Source organism: Rhopilema esculentum, chromosome 4, assembly GCF_057945365.1.
Source record: "Rhopilema esculentum isolate cy_ngs chromosome 4, ASM5794536v1, whole genome shotgun sequence".
NCBI classification, from domain to species: domain Eukaryota; kingdom Metazoa; phylum Cnidaria; class Scyphozoa; order Rhizostomeae; family Rhizostomatidae; genus Rhopilema; species Rhopilema esculentum.
In genome coordinates, this window is record NC_142818.1 from 4,791,172 (window position 1) to 4,811,852 (window position 20,681).

Below are 20,681 nucleotides of genomic sequence, written 5' to 3' on the forward strand. Positions count from 1 at the left end.
AATTTCGAAAAGAAATTCTATCTTGAATGCTCATATCAAGGTACATACCCTCATGTGAAGCATCAAGCCAAGCGTCTGGATAATCTAGAGAGATACAGATACGAGATACTAATACTTTCGCACGAAGAACCTACCGTTTTTATGTTTTAGTCAAGAATTTTGAAATTTTAGTAGGGCATCTGTCAGTTTTGGTCACTGTTTTTTATTTACAAAGAGGTTGAAATGAGTTCAATGGAAAACCAAATAAAATCGAAAGTTTCAAATATGATCAATTGGAGGTCCAAAATGCCATTGGGCGATATTTATGCACTTAGACGGAGATTGGTTTTTAAGGATCAATCGAACCATGTAAAAGTTTGAACCTAGCCTGTACCCTGAGCTCAACCGTGACATCTTCAGCTTTAGAGAAGTCACCCGCCATGACATAGCGTCTTGTACAAAGAAAATTCAGCAAATCGTCTAGCAAACTATGACAGAGACAAGACACTAAATTAAAACTGGGAAAAATATACGAAAAATCAAATTTCATCGTCTTAAAAATAGAACTTTTTCAAAAAAATTCACAAGCTTTCATATTTTTACATATAATAGTTACAAACAGCTACACGAGCTACAAAATCTAGCCATATTAAACACACGACATTACATTGAACATGAAGGTCAGAGACGTAAATTAGGAGTGTGCCAACCACCCCCAACACAACAACATTTCCAACCAGTCTCTCCAAGACTAAGCTATTCTTGTAAAAATACGGTTCTTTATACCGCTCTTTAACCGGGTGAGAACATTATAAGTAAGAAAGAACTTAGGTCCATTGATAAGCGCGAGAAAATTGCCAAAATCTTAAGACAAATATTAGAAAGAACCAGTCCTAGCCAGTGTGTTGACTTTTTTCGTCCGACAAAAAGATGTGAGGAACGACTCCCTGCAAAGTTAGTTCTAACCTTGAACAAATTGAAAGCTAAAAGGTGAATTTTGATTATGTCCTAGAAAATATTATAAAAATATGTCATTTGATATGATTTTAAAGGCTTTGACGAGTCGGGCAAATTTGTATGCGAGTTGGTCCAACTTGTCCTGACCCCTCCTGACTCATCCCCCCAGTCTCTCTTGCTCTAGAAAATGAATTGAAGGGGTGAATTTCAGCGCGTACATTAATTTCACATCTATACGTGTGATTGGCTGTGCTTGGAGTGTTGGGATTTAAATACTTGTAATTTTAAATAATTCTTTTTTGTCCCATCTGACACATTGATCAGTGATCTGACTGTCCATCAGACACTCGGTACCATTTTGTTTTTGCCTCCTATTTCTTGCCAGGGCGCGAAACTTCTTCTGTTTTTAGTCTTACTTGTACCAAACTTTTTCTAATCAAGTTACCAGGGAACAAAAGGTTCGTTGCACATTTCCGTTTTCCAAATATTGTTTAATTTTTAAATTGGTTGATTTTAAGGTTAACTGATTGAACGAGCCTTCGTCACCACGGGGGCAAAAGACAAAGCTGTGCTGCGCGGAGCGAAGTTTCACCTTGCACGTAATTGCTAATTGGATTGCCAATTACAGGGTTAAATTCCGATCAGCAAGAAAGAAACGTTCATAAATTTTTTGCCATCAACGTTTTGGTGAGGTTTCTATCTCTACATCTACATCCAATGATAATAATAGATAATAATAGATATTTTTTAAAGCGGGTAGCCTGTACTAATCGAGTTAAATTTTTTACTACAGCGCCCACTATAAATAAAAGTTGGGTGTTAGTTAAAATACTAAAATTACAATAAAAAAGAATTGTAAGAACCACTATTTACAATAAATTTGAAAGTCGATAAAAGTCTAATGAAAGTGCTGTTTTGAAAAGGAGCAAACTGTTCAGCTTTGTTGTTGATGCTGGTAAAGCATTCCATATTTTAATAGCCCTTGCTTTGAATGTTCTAATTTGCCAGGTGTTTCTTTTCTGTGCGACATACAACTTTTTACCTTTTGCTGATCTTGTATTGTACCCAAGCCCGTAGGAAGGTCAGTGGAGTAGGGACGGCAAACTCCTTGTGTCCAATGAAGGCAAAGTTCAATTCTTACTTTTGTGGTGATGTTGGGGGGAGGGAAGGGGGAGTTGGTAGAGTTAGTGGAAAAAAGAAGCAAAAAAGGTGTCTTCAGCAATAAAACAATTTTCTCTCTCTTAATTTCTATTCATCTAGAAAACTTTCAATTGCTGTGTCTTCCAGCAAAATCTTCCTTTCAGACAGAAGACACGCAAGATTGCACTTTCTCTCTGTCCACAAAATCTTCACTTAGGGGAAACTACCCCTTGTTACCTGGCTGATTATTGACTGCTGTGAATGGCTTCTCGCCTGCACTCATTTGTGGCACATTATCACATTAACAAGTTTCTTCATATTTAACAGTTTGAACACTTCAACAGATCCTGTAGAAATTATTTCATAGCATATTTTGGTGTTTCAAAAGATAGTTGACTGTGGAATCAGCCTATGGTAAGGCATTTCAAATTAGGGTTCCTATCCAACTTAGAAACTTGTTTTGTCGCCACTGGATAGAAGTGTCATTTTAATATTAAATTTGGTGGTCAGCTGGCCAAAAGCATCTTTTTTCAAGTACAATATGTCTGCTACAAAATCAGCTGAAATTTATGAATTTGCCTCTTTACATATTTTCGTTTTGTGAATAGACACTTGATATGGAAGGGAAAATATCAAAGTATCCAAAGTTTGAAGAACTGATGGAGATGCTGGGGTCTGTTGTTAATGAAGATTGCATTTCAATAGATGCTGCTGAAGATTTGAATGAGGTTAATCATCCATTCTCTTTATGCTATTTACATATTTATATTAGTCTTGCTACTTTCAATGTGCAGTTTTGTTTATGAAGCTACAGTACTCCATCCTGATTTTGCAAGCTGTTGTTTCAGTTTACAGTAAAATCTAATCTGTTTCCTTGATTTGAATATTATCAGAGACAGTTTGATATTGGTTGTGCTTTTTGCTAAACCATTTATAATGGAATGAATTACTAGAATCTTAGTCATGGTGTGGTGCATATTGGAAGGATGGTCACATCATGACAATCATACACAGAAAATCAGGCCATTCAAAACCACACAATAGAGAAAAGCTCCATATTTTGTAACAATTTTTCTTTTTTAAAGTCCAATTTTAATGATTTTCATACTAGGCTTCTTCACCCAAGTAAATGGTTTCTATAAACAGCTATTCACTTTGTAAAAATTTAACACCAGTGCTAGATTTTCAGTTATCATTTGATTTTCAGTGTCGGTTTTTTAGACTGGATTCAGCCTAGGATATCATTTAACAACAATCGAATTTTTAGGCAACAAACCAGTTACAAGAAGTAAAGAAGGTGTATTTTCAAAGAGAAATGATTTTGAATATCATTAAAGACATTTTATTGGATAAATTTGTTAAAAGAGAAGAAGGAAAGATAAATCCAGAAGATAAGCAGGTACAAACATTTGAACTAATGTTATTAAAATTAAGGTATTAAAACATTGATCCAGAATTGCTTTTATTATGTGAAACTATGGGAGCAAGGAATGTTCTAAATTTAATGGATATTTTGCTTCTTGTTTCAGTAAATTGCAAGTTACTCTATATTCATCTATAAAACCTATCTAGTAACCTTTGAAATCTCATGTTGTTATGTCAAGTGCCAAATTACACTTCAGACATTTTTGGTACAGTCGACCTCATTTCTAGTTGCAGTACCATTTTCAAAGACCCAAATACAAAACTATAAATTAAGCTCCATTAACAGTCACCCTCTGCTAACTGTCAAAGTGTTTTAAGCAGTATTTGGTGTGTCTTTAATTTGATTTTACTGTATATGGCCTGTATGTGATAAAGAAATAACACATATACACTCCTAGTCTTGACACTACGAAAGTATATTGATTACTTAGGGGATTTTCAAATTTGCATAAAATAGAAAAAACAATTAGTGTCTGTGTTGAAAGGGGCAAATACAAGCATACTGGCAAATTTATTGTGTTCTGAATTATGGGAAACAAACAAATAAGATTAAATTTTTCTACATTATATTATGCCAATGAAAAATGCGGTGATGGAATAGTTAATATATTCAAGTTGCAATTTTTCATCCAAAACCAGTTTAAAACCAAACTTAGAATATTTTGTCTTGAAAGCACAGATTGTTTTAATTCTCAGTACATATTTTAAGATGATTTTCTAATTTAACAGCTTCTTTATTTTTGTACTATTTTGTTAGTCTTGTCTTTTTAAGGCATATGCTGTACTTGAAGAGTCTGTTAGGACTGCAGAAGCAATTCATTTCATCAAGATGTGCTGGACAGATGATAAACCCTACAACAGTAATTTTTTTGGCTTGACAGATGCTAAATTGAATAACAGAGCTAAGAAAAAGCAGAAAGTCAAGCATGTAAGTCATTGCAACTTGTACCAAAACGCATTAACCCTGTCTTTTGGCTATAAGCTGGAACCAAGCAGTATTAATACCCCTTTTCTTTCACTGTTTCTTCTTTTTCTTCCAAAATTTCTTTTCAATGTTTCTCGTTTTAGTTGTTTGTTTTTATCTACCATACTTTCATATGCAAGCTACACTAGTTGTTCTAACGCTGAAAACATTAGAAAGAATCTATAGTCAATTAGTTGTTTTTTTCAAATCTGACAGCAAAATAGGGGTGGGGCCAGACCAAGAAATTTTCACAATTGTGACAAACTGGATAACCTTACGAGGGCGATTGGCTATTCCAAAATATTTGTTAAATGAGAACCCCTCAAGGGCCTAAATGGGGGCATTAGGGTATCAACTGCCAACAGCTTCCTATGATATTCCAAATGTGTGACCACTTGTAAACAAACAATTTGATGTATTGATGTGTAATGTAAAAAAGAGCAATAATGCTTTGTTTTCACTAGGAACAGGAACACCGCGATTTATATAGGAACAAACTTGCATGCATGAAATTTTTGTGATAGCAGCATTAGCATGCAGTAATAGTTTGGCAAAGGCTTTGGCAAAGGCAATTGCCTGCATCAAAGGAAAAGTTCTGGGTGGGCCTCATTTGAAAGGGGAACTTATTCACATTATTCTTATTAGGAGATTTTTAGATCTAAGGCCACTTTGTGGAAGTTAAAATATTTTTTGTAGGCTGCATTCCTTCACTTGCTAAACCAAACTGTTAAGGACACTCAAAAAACTGGAATGTTTTTGCAAAGTTCTTCTCAGCTACTTTCATAGTTTTATTGTAAAGTTTACACGCATCATCTGTCTTTCATGAATACTCAACATTTCACATTTTCATCCATCTTTTTTACGAGATCAATAGCTCATATTCAAAATTGCAATTAGTTTTCCAATGTCATCCCTGACGTTATTCATTGTTGATTATCTTTTAGACGATTCAACAGTATTTCATACCTGATATAGAGCAAAGGTTAAAACAAAAATGCATGGACTTGATTAGGCTATGGGACTCAAATACAGAATCTGGTGAGCTTGTAGTGTCACTATGGCCAATATCTTATCTTTTTTAGTACCCCTAAGATTTCAAATCTAGGACTGATTACCTGAGTTTGTGGGTAGCTTTTAATTTTCAAAGCATCGTTTTTTTCAGCAATTTGCCTGTGGTGTACCTAAATAGGTTTTGAGGTATGGGGACGTGCCATTATTAAGGGGTATATTTTTCTGAAAAGTGCAGAATTATCGGAATCAGCTTTTTAAATATGTGCGGAATTTTTAAATATATGGGTTTGGGTACCATTTTGGAAAAAAATGCAAAATTTTTAGGAGAGCAATTTAGTATTAACAAAATGAATATACATTTAAAAATGGAAGCATGAAACATTAGTAATACTGAGATTTTGGGGCAAAGGACATAAAAAAATTGTTTGATGATTTGGCGATTACCAGGCATTTACGATTAACTGTTGCCTAATGATTGCTTGCATGAAAATTGGGGTAACAATCTGGAGCGGTCCCTTTTCTATGCACAAAAAAGCATAGCAACTTTTGTAAATTTATAGTGAAATGTCCAGTTGATTTTTTGTTATGAGACGCTACTACCTTAATTTTACTTTTTTATATTTTGTTATTTAGAAAGTGATGGATTGGCACTTGCGAAAGCTGGCAACCTTCCTGTTTTGGTTGAAAAGGAATTGAGTAGGATATCGGGCGAGGAGAAAAAGATCAGGAAAGAGAAGGCAATTCATCAAGAGTTACTGCTTCGATATAAAGAGGTAAGTATTTATCTTGTTTTGTAGAAATTACTGTCCATTCTAATCAGTATTGTTTAGACTTCGTAAGCAAGAGATAAATACGTCTGTTTGGGAGATTGCTTAATAGAAGAATACAATCAAATCATAGGCGCAGACACATGGCGTCACACAGTAATGATAATAATAATGATAATAATAACTACTACATATGGGGTTAAAGGAAATTTTTCCAAAAACAAGAATCTTGTTCTTAAATAAAGAGTTCTTGCTGTAATGTCTTATGCTTCCTGGAACTTGCTTTCTGGCAACGATATGTAAAAATAGAATAATAAAGTCTAAAAGACTAAATTAAAGTGTCTTGTAAATGAAAGTTTATCAATGAAATTTTATTGTTTGCTATTTTCAGATAGCATACGAAACCTTTACTGTACATAAATACTTTGTGAGAAAAAATTATGTAAAACTTTCCGGCTGCTCGATTACAAAGTTTCTAGAATCAACATTACCTAACAGCTAGCGCGGTGCGATCTGGTTGCTTATAGAATTTGTGCCTGTGATGAGAATGCTTCATGTCTCACAGGCTGAAAAGCAAAGATTCTTCTCGCACAGGCGTAGGAGACATAGGACTGGGAGGGATGCATGTCCCTTAACCAAGCAAAATGTGTCGCATTTCAGGCTCCATTCGGGCAGTTCTGTCTCGGTGATGCAATAATATCCAGACATGATCAACAATGAGCCCTCGTAAACATTTAGCATCCTCTACGCCTATGTTCTTCAGTCGTTTTTATAATACTCCGTAGTGGCATAGATTAAAAATGAGTAATTTTCTTTGTATAAAGACTCCTTCAAAGCAGTAGATTGTCATAGGCAACCTTTGTTTGCTTACTTGTATATCTCCTTGTGCAAGAAGAGGTGCAGCAGACATTTTCTCTTGAACTCAAATAAAACTTTGACAATTTCTTTCAAACTGATTAAAATTTCTTTAGATATCAGATAAACAATGAGGCCTTTTATCTGAAAGTTTGTTTGAAATATCTGAAATATCTAGGGTCGCGACATGCCTTAGTAAAATGTGTAAAAGCACACATCTAACCACTTGCGAGTTGTTTTTCCTAGTAAATGCTTTTTAGTACCAGTAGGTGATGCAAAAAGAGACTTTTTTCCCGTCAACTTCAACCAATTTGTTTGTAACCAAGCTAGCCTTGCCTAAGGAGAACAGGGAGAGCTGAAATGTTATCTTTCCTTGTTTTTGAGTCATGCGTTACCATACCTGGGTAAGGTTTCCAATGGAAGAAACTCTCATCTTTTGTTGTATTTTTATTTAACGTGCCCTGGAGACTCCCTGTATCGCTGAAAGGTATCCTACCACCATCTTGAGCAACCGCTCGCTGGTAAAGTTTCCTGTATTTTTTGTAATAGGCATTGAAAGATTGCATCGAAAATCTAGAAGGACTTTTGAAAACGCGAATATTGGAATCGAGTGCAGAAAGCACGAGAACTACCGTAGAATGGCTTGGAACGAAATGCGAGGCAATGCAGCTAAAAATCAAGTATGTCTTTGTTCCCAGTCCGTTAATCCATCGTTGAGAGGTACAAAGTTCTTAACAGCTTAACCACTCGTCTTTGGAAGCGTAGTTGGACATTTTCGTTAGAAGTTTTATCTGTGGTAGATATTTTTGAACTAGCTTTGAATACTCTTCTTCCAAACGTAAGTTTTATTTTTGAACTGTTTCTTGGAATTAGATTTCTTCCACAACTCCCGCCTAAAAGCGTATTCTTTATACGTCAGTCAAACTAGTGACTAAACTAAACAGGCTCTGTGACTTCCGTTTGATGTTGCTGCAGCTTTCCGTAAAAATATTGCCTTTCCTACATACTTGTCTTTGCCTGAGTCAATGATTAAATCAATTACCGCTCAAATCAAGTCCTCTAGAGAATTCTAATTTTCCTACTTACGATATTATAGTTTATCTGAATAATAAGAATACTTTCCAATCACATTATTTTTAACTGAAATCTTGTTTTATTTCAGAGTATTACAATTACAACTGCTAAAGGATACCTATAATCCAGATACAATTCCTGCGTTAAAGCAAATAAGGTAACGTTGCATTTCCCTGACCATACACCTCAATACAATGTATCATTTTGGAATCAACCTTTTTAACCTGCAACTGATTACCGAACCTTGAGAGATGCACACGCCTGCAATACGTCTAATAGTATGAATATTAGGGTAATGCATTGACCCACCCGTCCATATAAAGTTGAAGTATTTGATATTACATCAAACTTGGGGGAAGAGGCTGTGAAATCTCAAACTTGCCTGTTTTTTGATATATTACCAAACGTCTTTTTTGCTGTTGATTTTTACCTACATACATTTTTGTCAGTCGTTATTTTGAAATTGAAGACAGGTGCATCATTGCTCTCACGTCCATAACGTCAAAACCCAGTTTAAGGTTTAGTGCATCGACCGGGAAGGAAAGTAACTTTTTTAAAATGAAGGCAAGTCTGAAAGGGATAAGCTGCCCTTCTAAGGTTGTATTTTTATAGGTAATAAACTTTGAAAGTAGATTTTATCCCAATCCCATTTAAAGCCATCCTTGAAACCCCGATAGTTTGTTCTTGCTCTTATCATATACATTACCTCCTTTTCTGTGTACAGAGACTCTTTGAACACAGCCCTCAAAGATAGTAAGAAGGAGTTGATAAAACTCGAACAAACCCTCAAAGTTTATGAGTCGATTGGTTCTGGATTCGATTCTCTGGTCAAGGAGTATGCTCAGCTGACTGCCGAGATTGACAACCGAAAATGGGCCTTGTCAGAACTTAAAAGAGCCCAGGGACATGGGAATCGTTGAGATGCAAGGTTTGAATTCCGTTATTTTCTCATTTTTGTTATTTTTCAATTGATATTTATGTTTACAATAAATTTCTTTTTAATTGAAAAAGGTAGCATCATGTAACTTATAATTCAACATAGATAATGGTGTAATGGCTAGATCTGATGTATACTATACTATATTTACTTTGCACATCCCTGCTGCTATTCTGACTTATTTTATTTTAACAATTAGTTTCTATCATCACAGTCTTTCTTGACTTCCTATTTTTCTATAAAAGAGCTGTTAAATGAAAATGAAACGTTGAAATTAGGTAGTCAGTTTGAATGTTTTAACGACAATAGCTATCCGAAAAGCTTTCTTGGAATATTGGCTCTCTCTTAGCTTTCTCAGCCTTACGGCTAGCATGTGCTTCTTTTTGGTGTCAGCGAAATGCCACTTTTCCATGCAACATGTGGATAGGAACCTTGCTGCATTTGGATAGGAACTTGTCAAGCTGTTCCAGCCCAAATTCCAAAGCCGCTTGTACTCTGTAGCAAAACCCTTGATCTGCATCGCCAACTCTTGATTTCACTGTTGAAAAAAGTGAACTTCTTCATATAAAATAAGCAACTTTGAACATATGCATATTCAGCATCGTTTTTTTACCCTTTGAAATTGTAGCAATGGATATTGGTTTAGTCCGGTTACCTCCTCGGGAACTCGATCGTCTCGAGGTCTAAAATCAACAACCTTCGCTGGACCTTGATTGTCCTTCTTCATATTAATATCTCAAAAAAGTATACATTTCTCGATGGTATGTCTCTAGCACCAGGCTATTGTCTCTCGCAGAAATATTCTATAGGAAAATAGATGCTATCGGTTTTGAGAAATCTTTTTGGAAATTAAGCAATGCGATCTTAAGAGCGGGTAATGAAAACGCTTGCTCTAAGGCACGCAGTTGTTATTTAATATTTTTATGAAAAAAGATAATCAGGATATGACAAGACGTTCATTTTGAATTTTGCTTTCTACCACCAACCCTTAACAGAGTTTAATAAACAGTCGGCATTACAACCCAAAATTAAAGCCACTCTAGCGAATTTGCTAATCAATAAGATCTTTTGGTCACCTTTCAAAGTGTAATTATTTAAACATATAGTACTGTTTGCATTATTGAGAGTTGTTCTGCTTTTAGTGAAATTTACAATGCCAAAGTAACTTAGTTTCGTTGAGCTTTCCACTTATCAGTTGGCATTGACTGCAACAGCGCCTTCAACCTCTCTTCTGTCGCCATGCGCAACTTTTTTTACTCAAACAACGCAATATGTTGTTACCCTCATTAGCATTTTTTAGTTAATACAGGTGCTATATGCAGCCTTTGCCTTTGTGAGCTGCACGTGGTACGGATTTCGCTGTATGAAATGCTCTGTAAATTTTGACGACCCGCACAGTCACTGTGAAACAGTCTAGGTATTAACTCCAATTTAGCTCTGGATTAGGGATAAAAGTCCAGGCTGCTTTCTTACTATAGTAAAGTTCTTTAAAGTGCACTTCGTAGGTAAGCAACCAAAGTAGGCCCTCATTAGGTGCAATTCTCTCTTACAGAGAAAACGTACAAAATTTCCAGCAAAACAAAACAATTTCTACAGATACAACAGTAGGATTTCAACGAAAATTTTAATAAGAATGTACTTTTTAAGAAAAAAAGGAATTGTTGTGCTTCCTAGCAAGCCTTGCTACATTCTTATCCACTGACCTTTACTAGGTTCCCAACAGTTTTTAAATGAAATATAGCAGCTATGATTCAAAAGAGATAGCTGCTGTATTTGCGTGTTTTATTCTATCTTTACCTGTGATGTGTGCCTATTTCAGTTTACCTCAACCTATAATGATAGAAATTCGCGTTTGTATTTGTATTTTTTGCTACCTAGCATCCGAAGGTAGTTTTTTTAGGAAACTGAGAAGCTTATGCTTATCGAGCAGTGTCCTGGTCCTTCCTCTCGATGTGACCATACCTCGTGATTCCTACGCCTGGAATTACAGAGAGCTGGCAACTCTTCTCACTCTGGGTGAAAGTTTGGTCATGTCAGGGACTCGAACCACGGTCCCTTGGGTCTGTAGTCAGCACCTCTAACAACTGAGCCATCCTTTCACTTTAAACGGCCCAACTGCTCAATATCCCAGAAATTTGAAGATTATAAGAGCTAGAAGTTTTCTTAATTTGGTTAATTCTTTGTATTTGCTGCTATTGCTTTTGTTATTTTCTAGTTGATTTCGTAGCTGTTGCTGTTGGTGTTGTAGCTGTTGTTGTTATTGTTGTTGTTGTCGTCGTCGTTGTTTTGATATTTTTCCTTGATTCATCGGTGATCCTTCCAACTTCTACCCAAACCAACCATTTTGGTTTATCCATCAGCTCACAATTATTTCTTAAAAACGATTTTCTCTATGGTAATACTAACCGCATGATTAAATATTCAGCATTGATGCAGCAGTTTGTAGTTACTGAATTCTATGCCACAAACGGTATTTCAAGTAAAATTTACTTAGCTAGACGCGATGAATAGAATATGACAAAACAGCGTTAATCTTCTAGAAAAATACCGCAAACACGTATTTTACTTGGCTCTAATTCACGTCAAGCGCATATTTTTAGACTTTGCTTGCTTTGAATTTGCGTCTGAGCGCAGGTGATTTTCTTATTAACAGCGAGCAAAGATAATATGATAACTACGAATCACTTCTTGCCTAACATACCCATTTCTGTATGCAATGCAAATTCATTTTGTCTCTTTTGATTATAAGCTCCTATAATCCTCTTTGTTTAAATGTATTTCATACAGAGTTAAGAAGCTCATTCCTGCCCTGTATGCCGTTGGAGATATGCATTAGGTTTCCAGATTACTTTACAGTTTTCAAGCTTTGTTGTTAGGCCCTGGAAAGTCTATACTGGGTCAAGATTAACAACGAGCCAGTGCTTATCGTTCCGTGAGCATTACACAGTACCGTCTGTTGATGAGTTTCTAGGTTACAAAATTCTAAGTTCTGCAGAGTCTAGCCCTATGTATACTCTAGATGTTAACGTTTTCTGAAGGTGTACCAAAATGAAGGAAACAAGTGTCTTGACCTTAACATGCTTTACCAAGAAAGTATAAATCTCTCGTGCCTTGCTGTCGTGGAAAATGTTACATTTCAACGGCTTTTTGTGAATTAGAATATTCTTATGTAAGTAGACGAAAATATCTGCACAAAATGAAATCCGTTGTTGGTTCTTCGGGACTTTTTTGAGGCAGGATCATGTTATAAGTTCACGGAAAATGAAGTAGAACTTATTCGCTCTATTCATTTTTATTATGCTGCAATCAGCGTCAAGGCTTGGTCCCCAAAACCCAAATATCTACTTGCAAGTGAGCTTACTTAAGTATTTTTAATACAGCGTGATTTCAAGGACCTGTATGTCCCTCATCCATATATCTGTTTCTCAGCGCAAGGAGTGTCTTATTTATCTTTTTATCATTCAATTCGATCGGACTTATCGCAATTTTCCCACCTTTAAGAACCTTAAAAATACATAACATACGTCAATGATTCCTTATATTTTAATCGTCCATGTGGTTGAAGAGCTTCCTCCATTTCTCAACGTTTACCTTGTAGGAAAACTCATGTATTCGATGAATCGTTACAGATATTTCGATAAGGTGTCTCACTGTCCAGATAACATTACGGTTCCACGGCTGTGAGCCGGAGGTAGGTTAACTAATGAGGCGGCAGTTTTGAGGAGGGCTAATGCATAACTTGACAAGTGTATATAAATTACGTTGAATTTTGCTTAAATTTTTCTGAAAAAGTACCAAAGATGACTATTCTTGAATTTTATTTCTATTGAATTTTTAATCCAAAGATAGAAAGGAAGTCTTGATTAAGGCAAATAGGGCGAATTTTCATCCAGAGGAAGATTAAGGGGTTTTCTGAACTCTTGTGTCAAAATACATCGAAGATGCTGTGACAAATTGAATTTTGCCGAAGAAAGAGATGAAGTTTATGAAGTGTACTCTTCCGTTGAAGTTTGGAGTAAGATTTAGAAAAACGAGAATAATCAATTGTGTATCGTGTATGTTGAGAATTAAACTAAACGAAATCTGCAGTTTGGTTGAACTAGAGAAAATTGCTGCCACCGTCATTGATTTCACAAAATTACAACTAAGGTGTTTCCATTAAGTTTACAGAAATAACTGAGTCCAAGACAACTTATCAGACATTTTGATTAAAATTTTTGAGTGTGTGTGATTTTCAGGAGAAATTTAAAGCAGAGTAGCTAGTAGAATAACGGTTGTCTACTGCGAAGTAGAGACGAAGCTGTTGCGATAGCATTGCATGTTATGGAAAAAGCCAATGGGAGAATTTCTTCCTAGAGTTTGCTTTAAACTTAGATTCTTATACTATGAATAGGTCTTGGAACGTCTTGCTAAGAGGAAATTTGTTGGCCTAATCTCGGCCATTGGAAATTGTTCAGCGCCATTTATTAAGGTTTTTTGTTTCTATTAATACTTAGGCAAAAAAACAAGAAGTTCACTCTTTGTACTACCGTTGATTTAGAAAACAAAAATTAAGCACAGGAGATGTAGTGCAGATGATGGGGAAGGGAAATGCAATCAACTTTAATTTTATAAAATTTTGCTGTTAGCATCAAGACATTATTTAGTGCTTCAATTATTTATAGTCTGCTTATAAGGTTTGTCGAGTCTCTTCATCATAACTGTAGCTACCTTTTTAATATCCGTATGAAAACCAATCATTTATTGTTCCCTATGCCTTTGTAAAACAGCTAGTCCAATTTCCTCATTTTTATACTGGAAATATTTGATTCTCGGATTCTTTGTGTGTTACACAAAATGCATTTTAATTGAATTTTGCACAAGTTACGTTGAAACAGCCAACAAGTAGGAACACGACATAAAAATTTCGTTCAAGGTGGATATGTCGCTGAAAAATTAATTAACAGAACGTATTAATAGACTTTGTGGATGGAATGAGCAAAATATTCGCAACGAGTTCGTTTTCACCTTAGGACTCAATTGGTAACATTCTCAATAGGCAAGCGGCACTGATTGGGCAACCTCAACATTCATGTGCTCGTGTTTCTGATTGGCGTAGAGTTTTCGAAGTTTTCGATTTCCTAGCGTAGAGTTTTCGATCTATGTTCTGACGTTTTATACTCTGAAGAGTGCTTATTTCAAAGCCAATTATAGTGCTTTCTATGCAGCCGAAATATTCGAAAAATCTGCTGTGTTGCGACTAACGATCTAGTGCTTTTAGAAACTTTAGGACCCTAGCTTCGCCTGTTAATGAAAAGAAGACCAGTTTTTTTCACTTTATTATTCAATTTTCATACCAAGCTTGATTTTTTTCGAAAACCACTTGTTCTTTACATTGCCACCAGGTAGGCTGAAATGTTCAGCAAGAATTGCATGTACACTTACGTTCAAAAAGTATTGGGACAAATTCGATAAACGAATTATGGCGTTGCGTTGGATTCGGTTTTGCAACGGAAACTTTTTCAGATTTGGGTAGTCTTTCTCCAAATAATCTAGGCCTACGTATCCCCAAAGTGGAATAAAAAGTTAAGAAAATGCTTCAACTTATAAATTATAACCTTGAAAACATAGGATTCTTAAGATTTTCCTGAATATAACAACAAAATATGCAGAAGGGTTGAATGGCCTAATAACAGCAAAGTCACATGACCTTCACAAAATTTTAGAGATGTCCAAACAAATTCAACTTTTTAATTTCACGTTTGCATAACAAAGAAATTTATAAAAGAAATTACAAAATCAAAATTTTATTCTTCAAATAAAGTTTGCTACATCAACGAAAATGCTACAAATTTATTAAATTATTGCATTTACTCGAGTCCATTTTGAAACTGCGTAACATTCAAGGAGAATCCATTGTATTCGTCAGCGATGTTTAATTTTTGTTATGAGAGAGCATTTTCTTCCTATAAAGCTGAAAAATTTGTATTTTTTCATGATTTTTATAGCCATATTTTTGCTTATGTTCCAACATTTAGCTTCTTTTTACATGACAACACAATTTCTAGTAAGGATTCAAACCTATTACTTCGCAGTTCCCAGATCAGTAAAGATCTTTCGTCCCACGGCGTCGTAAACTTCTTCGGTCTGCCATCCCTTGGTAAATTTTTTTCTGATCTTGTACGGAAAATCTTTTTACACACCAGAAAAGCTGCACTCATTGAGCAACCGACAATTGATGCAATTTAACGAAATTCATTTGCTTTATTTTAGTAGAAAGCAATTTGTAAGCGCTTCTCTTAACTCAGTTCTTGAATTTCAAGAGCCTCCAGGTTTTCGTCTCAAGGCCCATAGAAATTTTATGGTCGATGTTTTTTTAATTGTTTGGCGTACATAAAATGCGTCAAAACATCAACAATGTATTGTGAAAGTTTCATGGAAATAGCTGCTGTACTTATTTAATGAGAAAGATTTTAAAAAAGTCTTTCCAAGTTTGTTGCATAAAATGTCTTCGAAATTTCGAAGTGTGTCCCAATACTTTTTGAACGTAAGTGTATATTCTTTTTTCATTGACAAAGAATGACCTTGTCGACAATTGAGCACAGTTTAAGGTTTGTTTCGACTTGCGTCCTTTGTTACTGAATACGACTCCGCATATGTTGCTGTCTGTTGTGCGGTGAATTCTATTTCTATAGTTGAATCGCATTGTAATTTACAGAGTCAATTTTCGTCTGACATCGCCAATGACCTGACCACCATTAACAATCTAACGTAAAATGCTTGTTTATTTGATGCATGCGAAACAAGCAGGTAGATACTTGGGCAACAAATGAAACAAATAACTTAAATAACTGGTTAATATTTCGGCTGTATTTCATATTCTCTCTTTCATGGTGGTGTTCAGCCTGATGACTAAAGAAAATTTTCTTTATTTAACCACAAACCCTTTTATTTTAAATTGGTTGAAATGGCAATAGTTAATTCGATTTGAGGTTTCAAATTGTGTCATTCGTGGTTATTTTAAATGACTGGTTAGATTTGCAAAAGCACGTGCTTTCGAGGCTTTTACTGTAGCCATTCAGAGTTTAGCAAACCGTTGATTCTGGCTTCATTGTGCAATTCTTACTGGAATGAATATGATTTTCATCTTTTTAAAAAACCACAAAGGATAGCAAAGATAAGACCGGAGAAATTTCTTTGATTTCCCGGAAAGCTGGCCTAATTACACAGGTTTAGGTGAAAAAGTCGATATTAAATGAAAAAATTGAAAGCCCACATATTTTGTTTATTTCAATCTTATAAAATTTCTTCGGGGTTCAAAGAATTTTGTGGAAATTCAAAATACGTATGGCTTACCCATTAAAATAGCATTAAAATAGCCAGCGGTTTTGTAGATGGGTCACAAACCATGGTCCAATTAATTTTCAAGTGTTCAGATAACGGATCCAATACTGTTTTTTCAGTCAAATCAAATTTATCACCTAAGCGAGTATTGCTAAACCCAACTTAAATAATCATTCTCTTTTTTTAAACTTGAATAAGTGTCAAATCTAATTCGCCTTTCTGCCTCCTCTACAAAACACAAGCAACGATGCCTCTACATTTATCGACAGCTGATTTTTTGAAAATTCAGTAAAAATAGTTCTTCGTGACCATTATTCAAATCTTCGTGACCTCATTTATTTTGTATTCTTTGTTTCCAAATAGGACTTACCTGATATAAAAAAGCCAAACTGAGCCCCACGCCCTCCCCCCTTGACTTTTGCGTTCCTGAAAACACGAACAGCCCTGAAATTATGCTATGTTTCAAATTTTACCCAGGTCTGGTCTCATCAATTTAACATTAACATCTCATGATTTCCAGTTCCTTGATATTAAATTTAATGTTTATCTTGTATCACTGCAAGATGTCAATCAAAGCATAGAGCAGTTGCTCTGGAGAAACCATGATCTTTCTTAAAAACCAATCCAATGTTTGTCGTAAACAGAAATAGCAGTCTTGTTTTACTGCATACTGAAGCCAATGTCTCCGTTAAAATAGAAAAAAGAAACAGATTTATTTGGACCTTAAATGGAAAGCAGGATTCGAATGTAAGTTAAGACCATTGAGCTCTTGTACCTTGAAAGATATCGCGGCACTGCTTCTAGAATCGCGCGTTTTTGTTTGTTTCGAAGGCGTAAGAGGATAAATTCTATAGTTTTTAGTAATGTTTAAATCACAGTGACCGAAATGACTAAGGGCTGTTTACCTTATCAACGGTATCTTTGTGCATTTTGAGCAGGATATTAGTCTGTCGCTGTTAAGCAGATCTCCTTGGCTTGCGCCGTAGGCTCAGTGTATTCCAATGCGCAATAGATACTTTAATAGAAGCCGGTGATACTGTAATCTTGTAGAAGAAGTTTCAGTGCTTTTCAGCACAGCGATTGTAATATGCCGTCAACGGTGTCTAATACGAGTTTTACAAAACAAAAGCCTTTCTCTTCAAAACTATTGCCTTCGTTGTTTATATGAAGGATCCTTTAAATCATCAATCGTTTTATGTAAAGTCCACTGCCCACTGAATAAGTTTCCTCTTACATATTACCCTACCCAAATTTTATCTTCATTTATCTATTCTCTGCATTCAAAATCAGTTGCCATTTGCCGTTTTAAAAACCTTCAGATAAAAACCTTCAGAAAACATTATCAATATCACATCTACAGCCTTAAAGATTCACATTTATCAGTATATGATTTGAAATGTATCACTAACTTACGCACCGTATCCTTTTTATATAGTAATCGCTCTCTCTTTACTCTTTTTACTGGTTACTGGCATTACCATTATTAAAACATCGTTGTTTATTTTAAAAATTATTCAGAAGAGCAGTATTCACTTAACAATTATTACCAAATTTCGTTGTAATATTGTATAAGTGTGTTCTGGTCTGCGTGATATTTTAAGCGTTGCAGGTTGAAAATCTGCCTAGTCTTCATCCAAATAATGCGCAAGCTTCAATTGGTTTAAATCTGAGTCAACTTCTTAGCTCATAAATTATAATCCATTTTTTTTCTAATGTCTCGAAGGAAATTGGCTGATATGCTAATTTAAAGATAGGATTTACAAACTATTTATATGCGTAATCTTAAGAGAATGGCATTCGTTTAATCATTACAATCCACTATAGGTACACAATCATGAAAAAGCAAGATGTAACCGTTCCTCTAACATCTAACTATTGCAAATGAAATGTCTCGTGTTCTTAACCAATAATTCAGTCCCAAGGAAATACCTTTTCTTTATGAGTTTTTTTTAATCGCAGAAGCAAACTCCGTTTTACAGTCAATTAGATGTACCATTACCAACATTTCATTGAAAAGCCAGCCAAATCAGAATATATCATTTGCCCAGTGGTGTAACAAAGGCATCTTGAGCCCTTACGAATAAAAATAAAACTCAACCCCTATCTACGGATTGCAAAAAGGCCCAGTCCAGTGGTCTGTAGCATGTCAGACAGAATAGCAAATTGCGGACAGGTTTCTTTCTAGTTCACGAGGAGAAGATAAGTTATATGCTTCAATTAAAGAACTTTTCAAGTTTTTGAATATAAGGTGAACTTGATCTAAGTCTAAGAACATGGATATACAAATACTTTGGGGAACCTTTTTGACCGGGCGCCCCTTAGCTATCGAAATGAGGTACCAGAAACTACGATACGCCCTTTTTGCCCCCTTGTTTCAGGTGTTCTTTAAGATTTGTTTGAATGTCGACTGCCTGTATAGCCTATTTAAAACTGTAGATGATATGTAAATCTTGCCAATTTTAGGGGTTTACAGTATAAATATTTAGAGGGCATACCAGGATAAATTGAGGCGTTCCTAAACAGGGCGTAGTCCCAAGAACGGTTCGCTCATTCTCTCCCACATTTTGTCGGCGTGAGCCATCGCTGCTTGCTATGTATATCGTGCATATTCAATGTGAAAGAAAATTCTGTTGTGAAATCTACTGCTTTGAATATAAAATGCACTGAGAAGTTTCCCTATTTCAACCTCAAGTTAGAATTTTTGTTGGTTTTTTAAATCTCTTTCCCCCTGAAAGGCTTGGAAACATGAATATGCTGTTTTTTCGCGACGGGGGCAAACATCCCTCAATGATTCGTTTGAAAGGATAGCTCAACGGTTTAGTGATGTTTAAAGTATTGTGAAAAGATCCGATAAATTATGCATTCCAAATGTAAACAATCTGACTTCGGCTCTATAAACCAAGCTTTTTTGCTATAAGCCACCAGAGGGTTGCCTAAACAACTTTGGAGAAGGATGTCATCAGATCAGAGAGACCTGTGCTGATCTGGTAAGGTTTTTTATGTATGTTTTATGTGTTTTGTGTATTGTGTTGAGCACGATATGTTTTACGGTGTTTTATTAAGTAAATGTGTTTGTAATTTGTCTTTTTTTTAATATACTTAAAAAGACGTGATCAGTTATCGTGATTTTGATTAGCACAACTGGATACAAATTTTATTTTGTTTACGACCATGATTTCGGATGCAATACTAAATGTTATATTTTGTTTTTATCTTTCGTTTTGATCATTTTCGCAATCTTGCTCTCGAGAGTTTTTCATGAAATATGCCAAATTGATGGGAAATGGGCAGCTGTTGAAACGACTTGAGTAACCTGAGTGAAAGTATTAAAGCTGCGGCAGATAAACCTTTTTCTCCTTTTTTGACTCAATTGGTTCCTTGTGGACAGCTTTTCAACTATTCAAATCGATTAGGTTTTGCTGTTTTCTTTTAAAATATGCTAATTATGTACTTTTAAAACATTGCCCTCATGTTTCTTGACGCATCGCCTTCATATTTTCTCCAAACAAACCCTTTTGAAGAAAATTGCTTTGCTTTGCTTTATTCACTGCAATTTTCTCCAAACCAATTCTTTCGCCGGTCCCTTTTCTTTAAAGTAAAAAACAAATGTTTTCATTTCATTTTCAACAATTTCAGTTCAAGTTCAAGAGTTTCTTTTTTCTCAGCGCAAGCGAAGTTTCTGTTTCTACACACAGTCGGTAGAGTTTATTTAAGGGCATTTTCAATTATGCCTTTGAAGTCATTATAACATAAGGTTTAACATAAGATTGTAATATATACACTTTTATCGTTATAATCAAAACTCTATTTTATGTTTCATGCACGATGCACATCTTTTCTTACGGAGACATTTTTGTTTAAAATCTTCCGAATGTGGTTTATATAGGATATTTTTCCTATAGATGTCCATCGACACATCGAACCAGTTTGTTTCTATCAGACCAAGCAGTCTTCCTTGCGCATGGCTTGACATTGGGGCACGCGCAAAGGATTAATTTTAATTTACTAAATAGGCTTCCAATAATCGTTGGTATGTTTATAAATTTCCTTGGAGAAGAATGTGCTTTGTGGTGACCTGCAAGTGTTCATACGCATTCAGTACTTTAAAGGAAGTGTTCGATTTAGAGGAGGGAGATACGGGCTGTCGCTTGCTTCAAAAGAAGTGATGTAGCTTACAAAAGTGATTGTTTTAATGTAACTTGATTTGGTAACATATTTCCTTGAACTGAATGCATGCCATATATATTGA

General features: G+C 35.2%; 1 protein-coding gene across 4 annotated transcripts in view; it reads left to right on the forward strand.

The window, feature by feature from the left end:
• The window catches only part of LOC135691174 (HAUS augmin-like complex subunit 4), a 25,261-nt gene continuing 4,580 nt past the window's right edge, over positions 1 to 20,681 (forward strand). Inside the window, exons 1-10 of one of the 4 annotated variants that reach the window (XM_089116024.1) lie at positions 1 to 1,394; positions 2,685 to 2,804; positions 3,344 to 3,475; positions 4,274 to 4,429; positions 5,410 to 5,503; positions 6,110 to 6,249; positions 7,648 to 7,778; positions 8,261 to 8,329; positions 8,897 to 9,100; positions 12,708 to 12,726. In XM_089116024.1, the coding sequence (XP_088972150.1) occupies positions 2,694 to 2,804; positions 3,344 to 3,475; positions 4,274 to 4,429; positions 5,410 to 5,503; positions 6,110 to 6,249; positions 7,648 to 7,778; positions 8,261 to 8,329; positions 8,897 to 9,092 (1,029 nt within the window). In that variant the 5' untranslated portion in view covers positions 1 to 1,394; positions 2,685 to 2,693 and the 3' untranslated portion in view covers positions 9,093 to 9,100; positions 12,708 to 12,726. The other 3 variants (XR_016145289.1, XM_065208961.2, XM_065208960.2) reach the window with 3 other exon arrangements.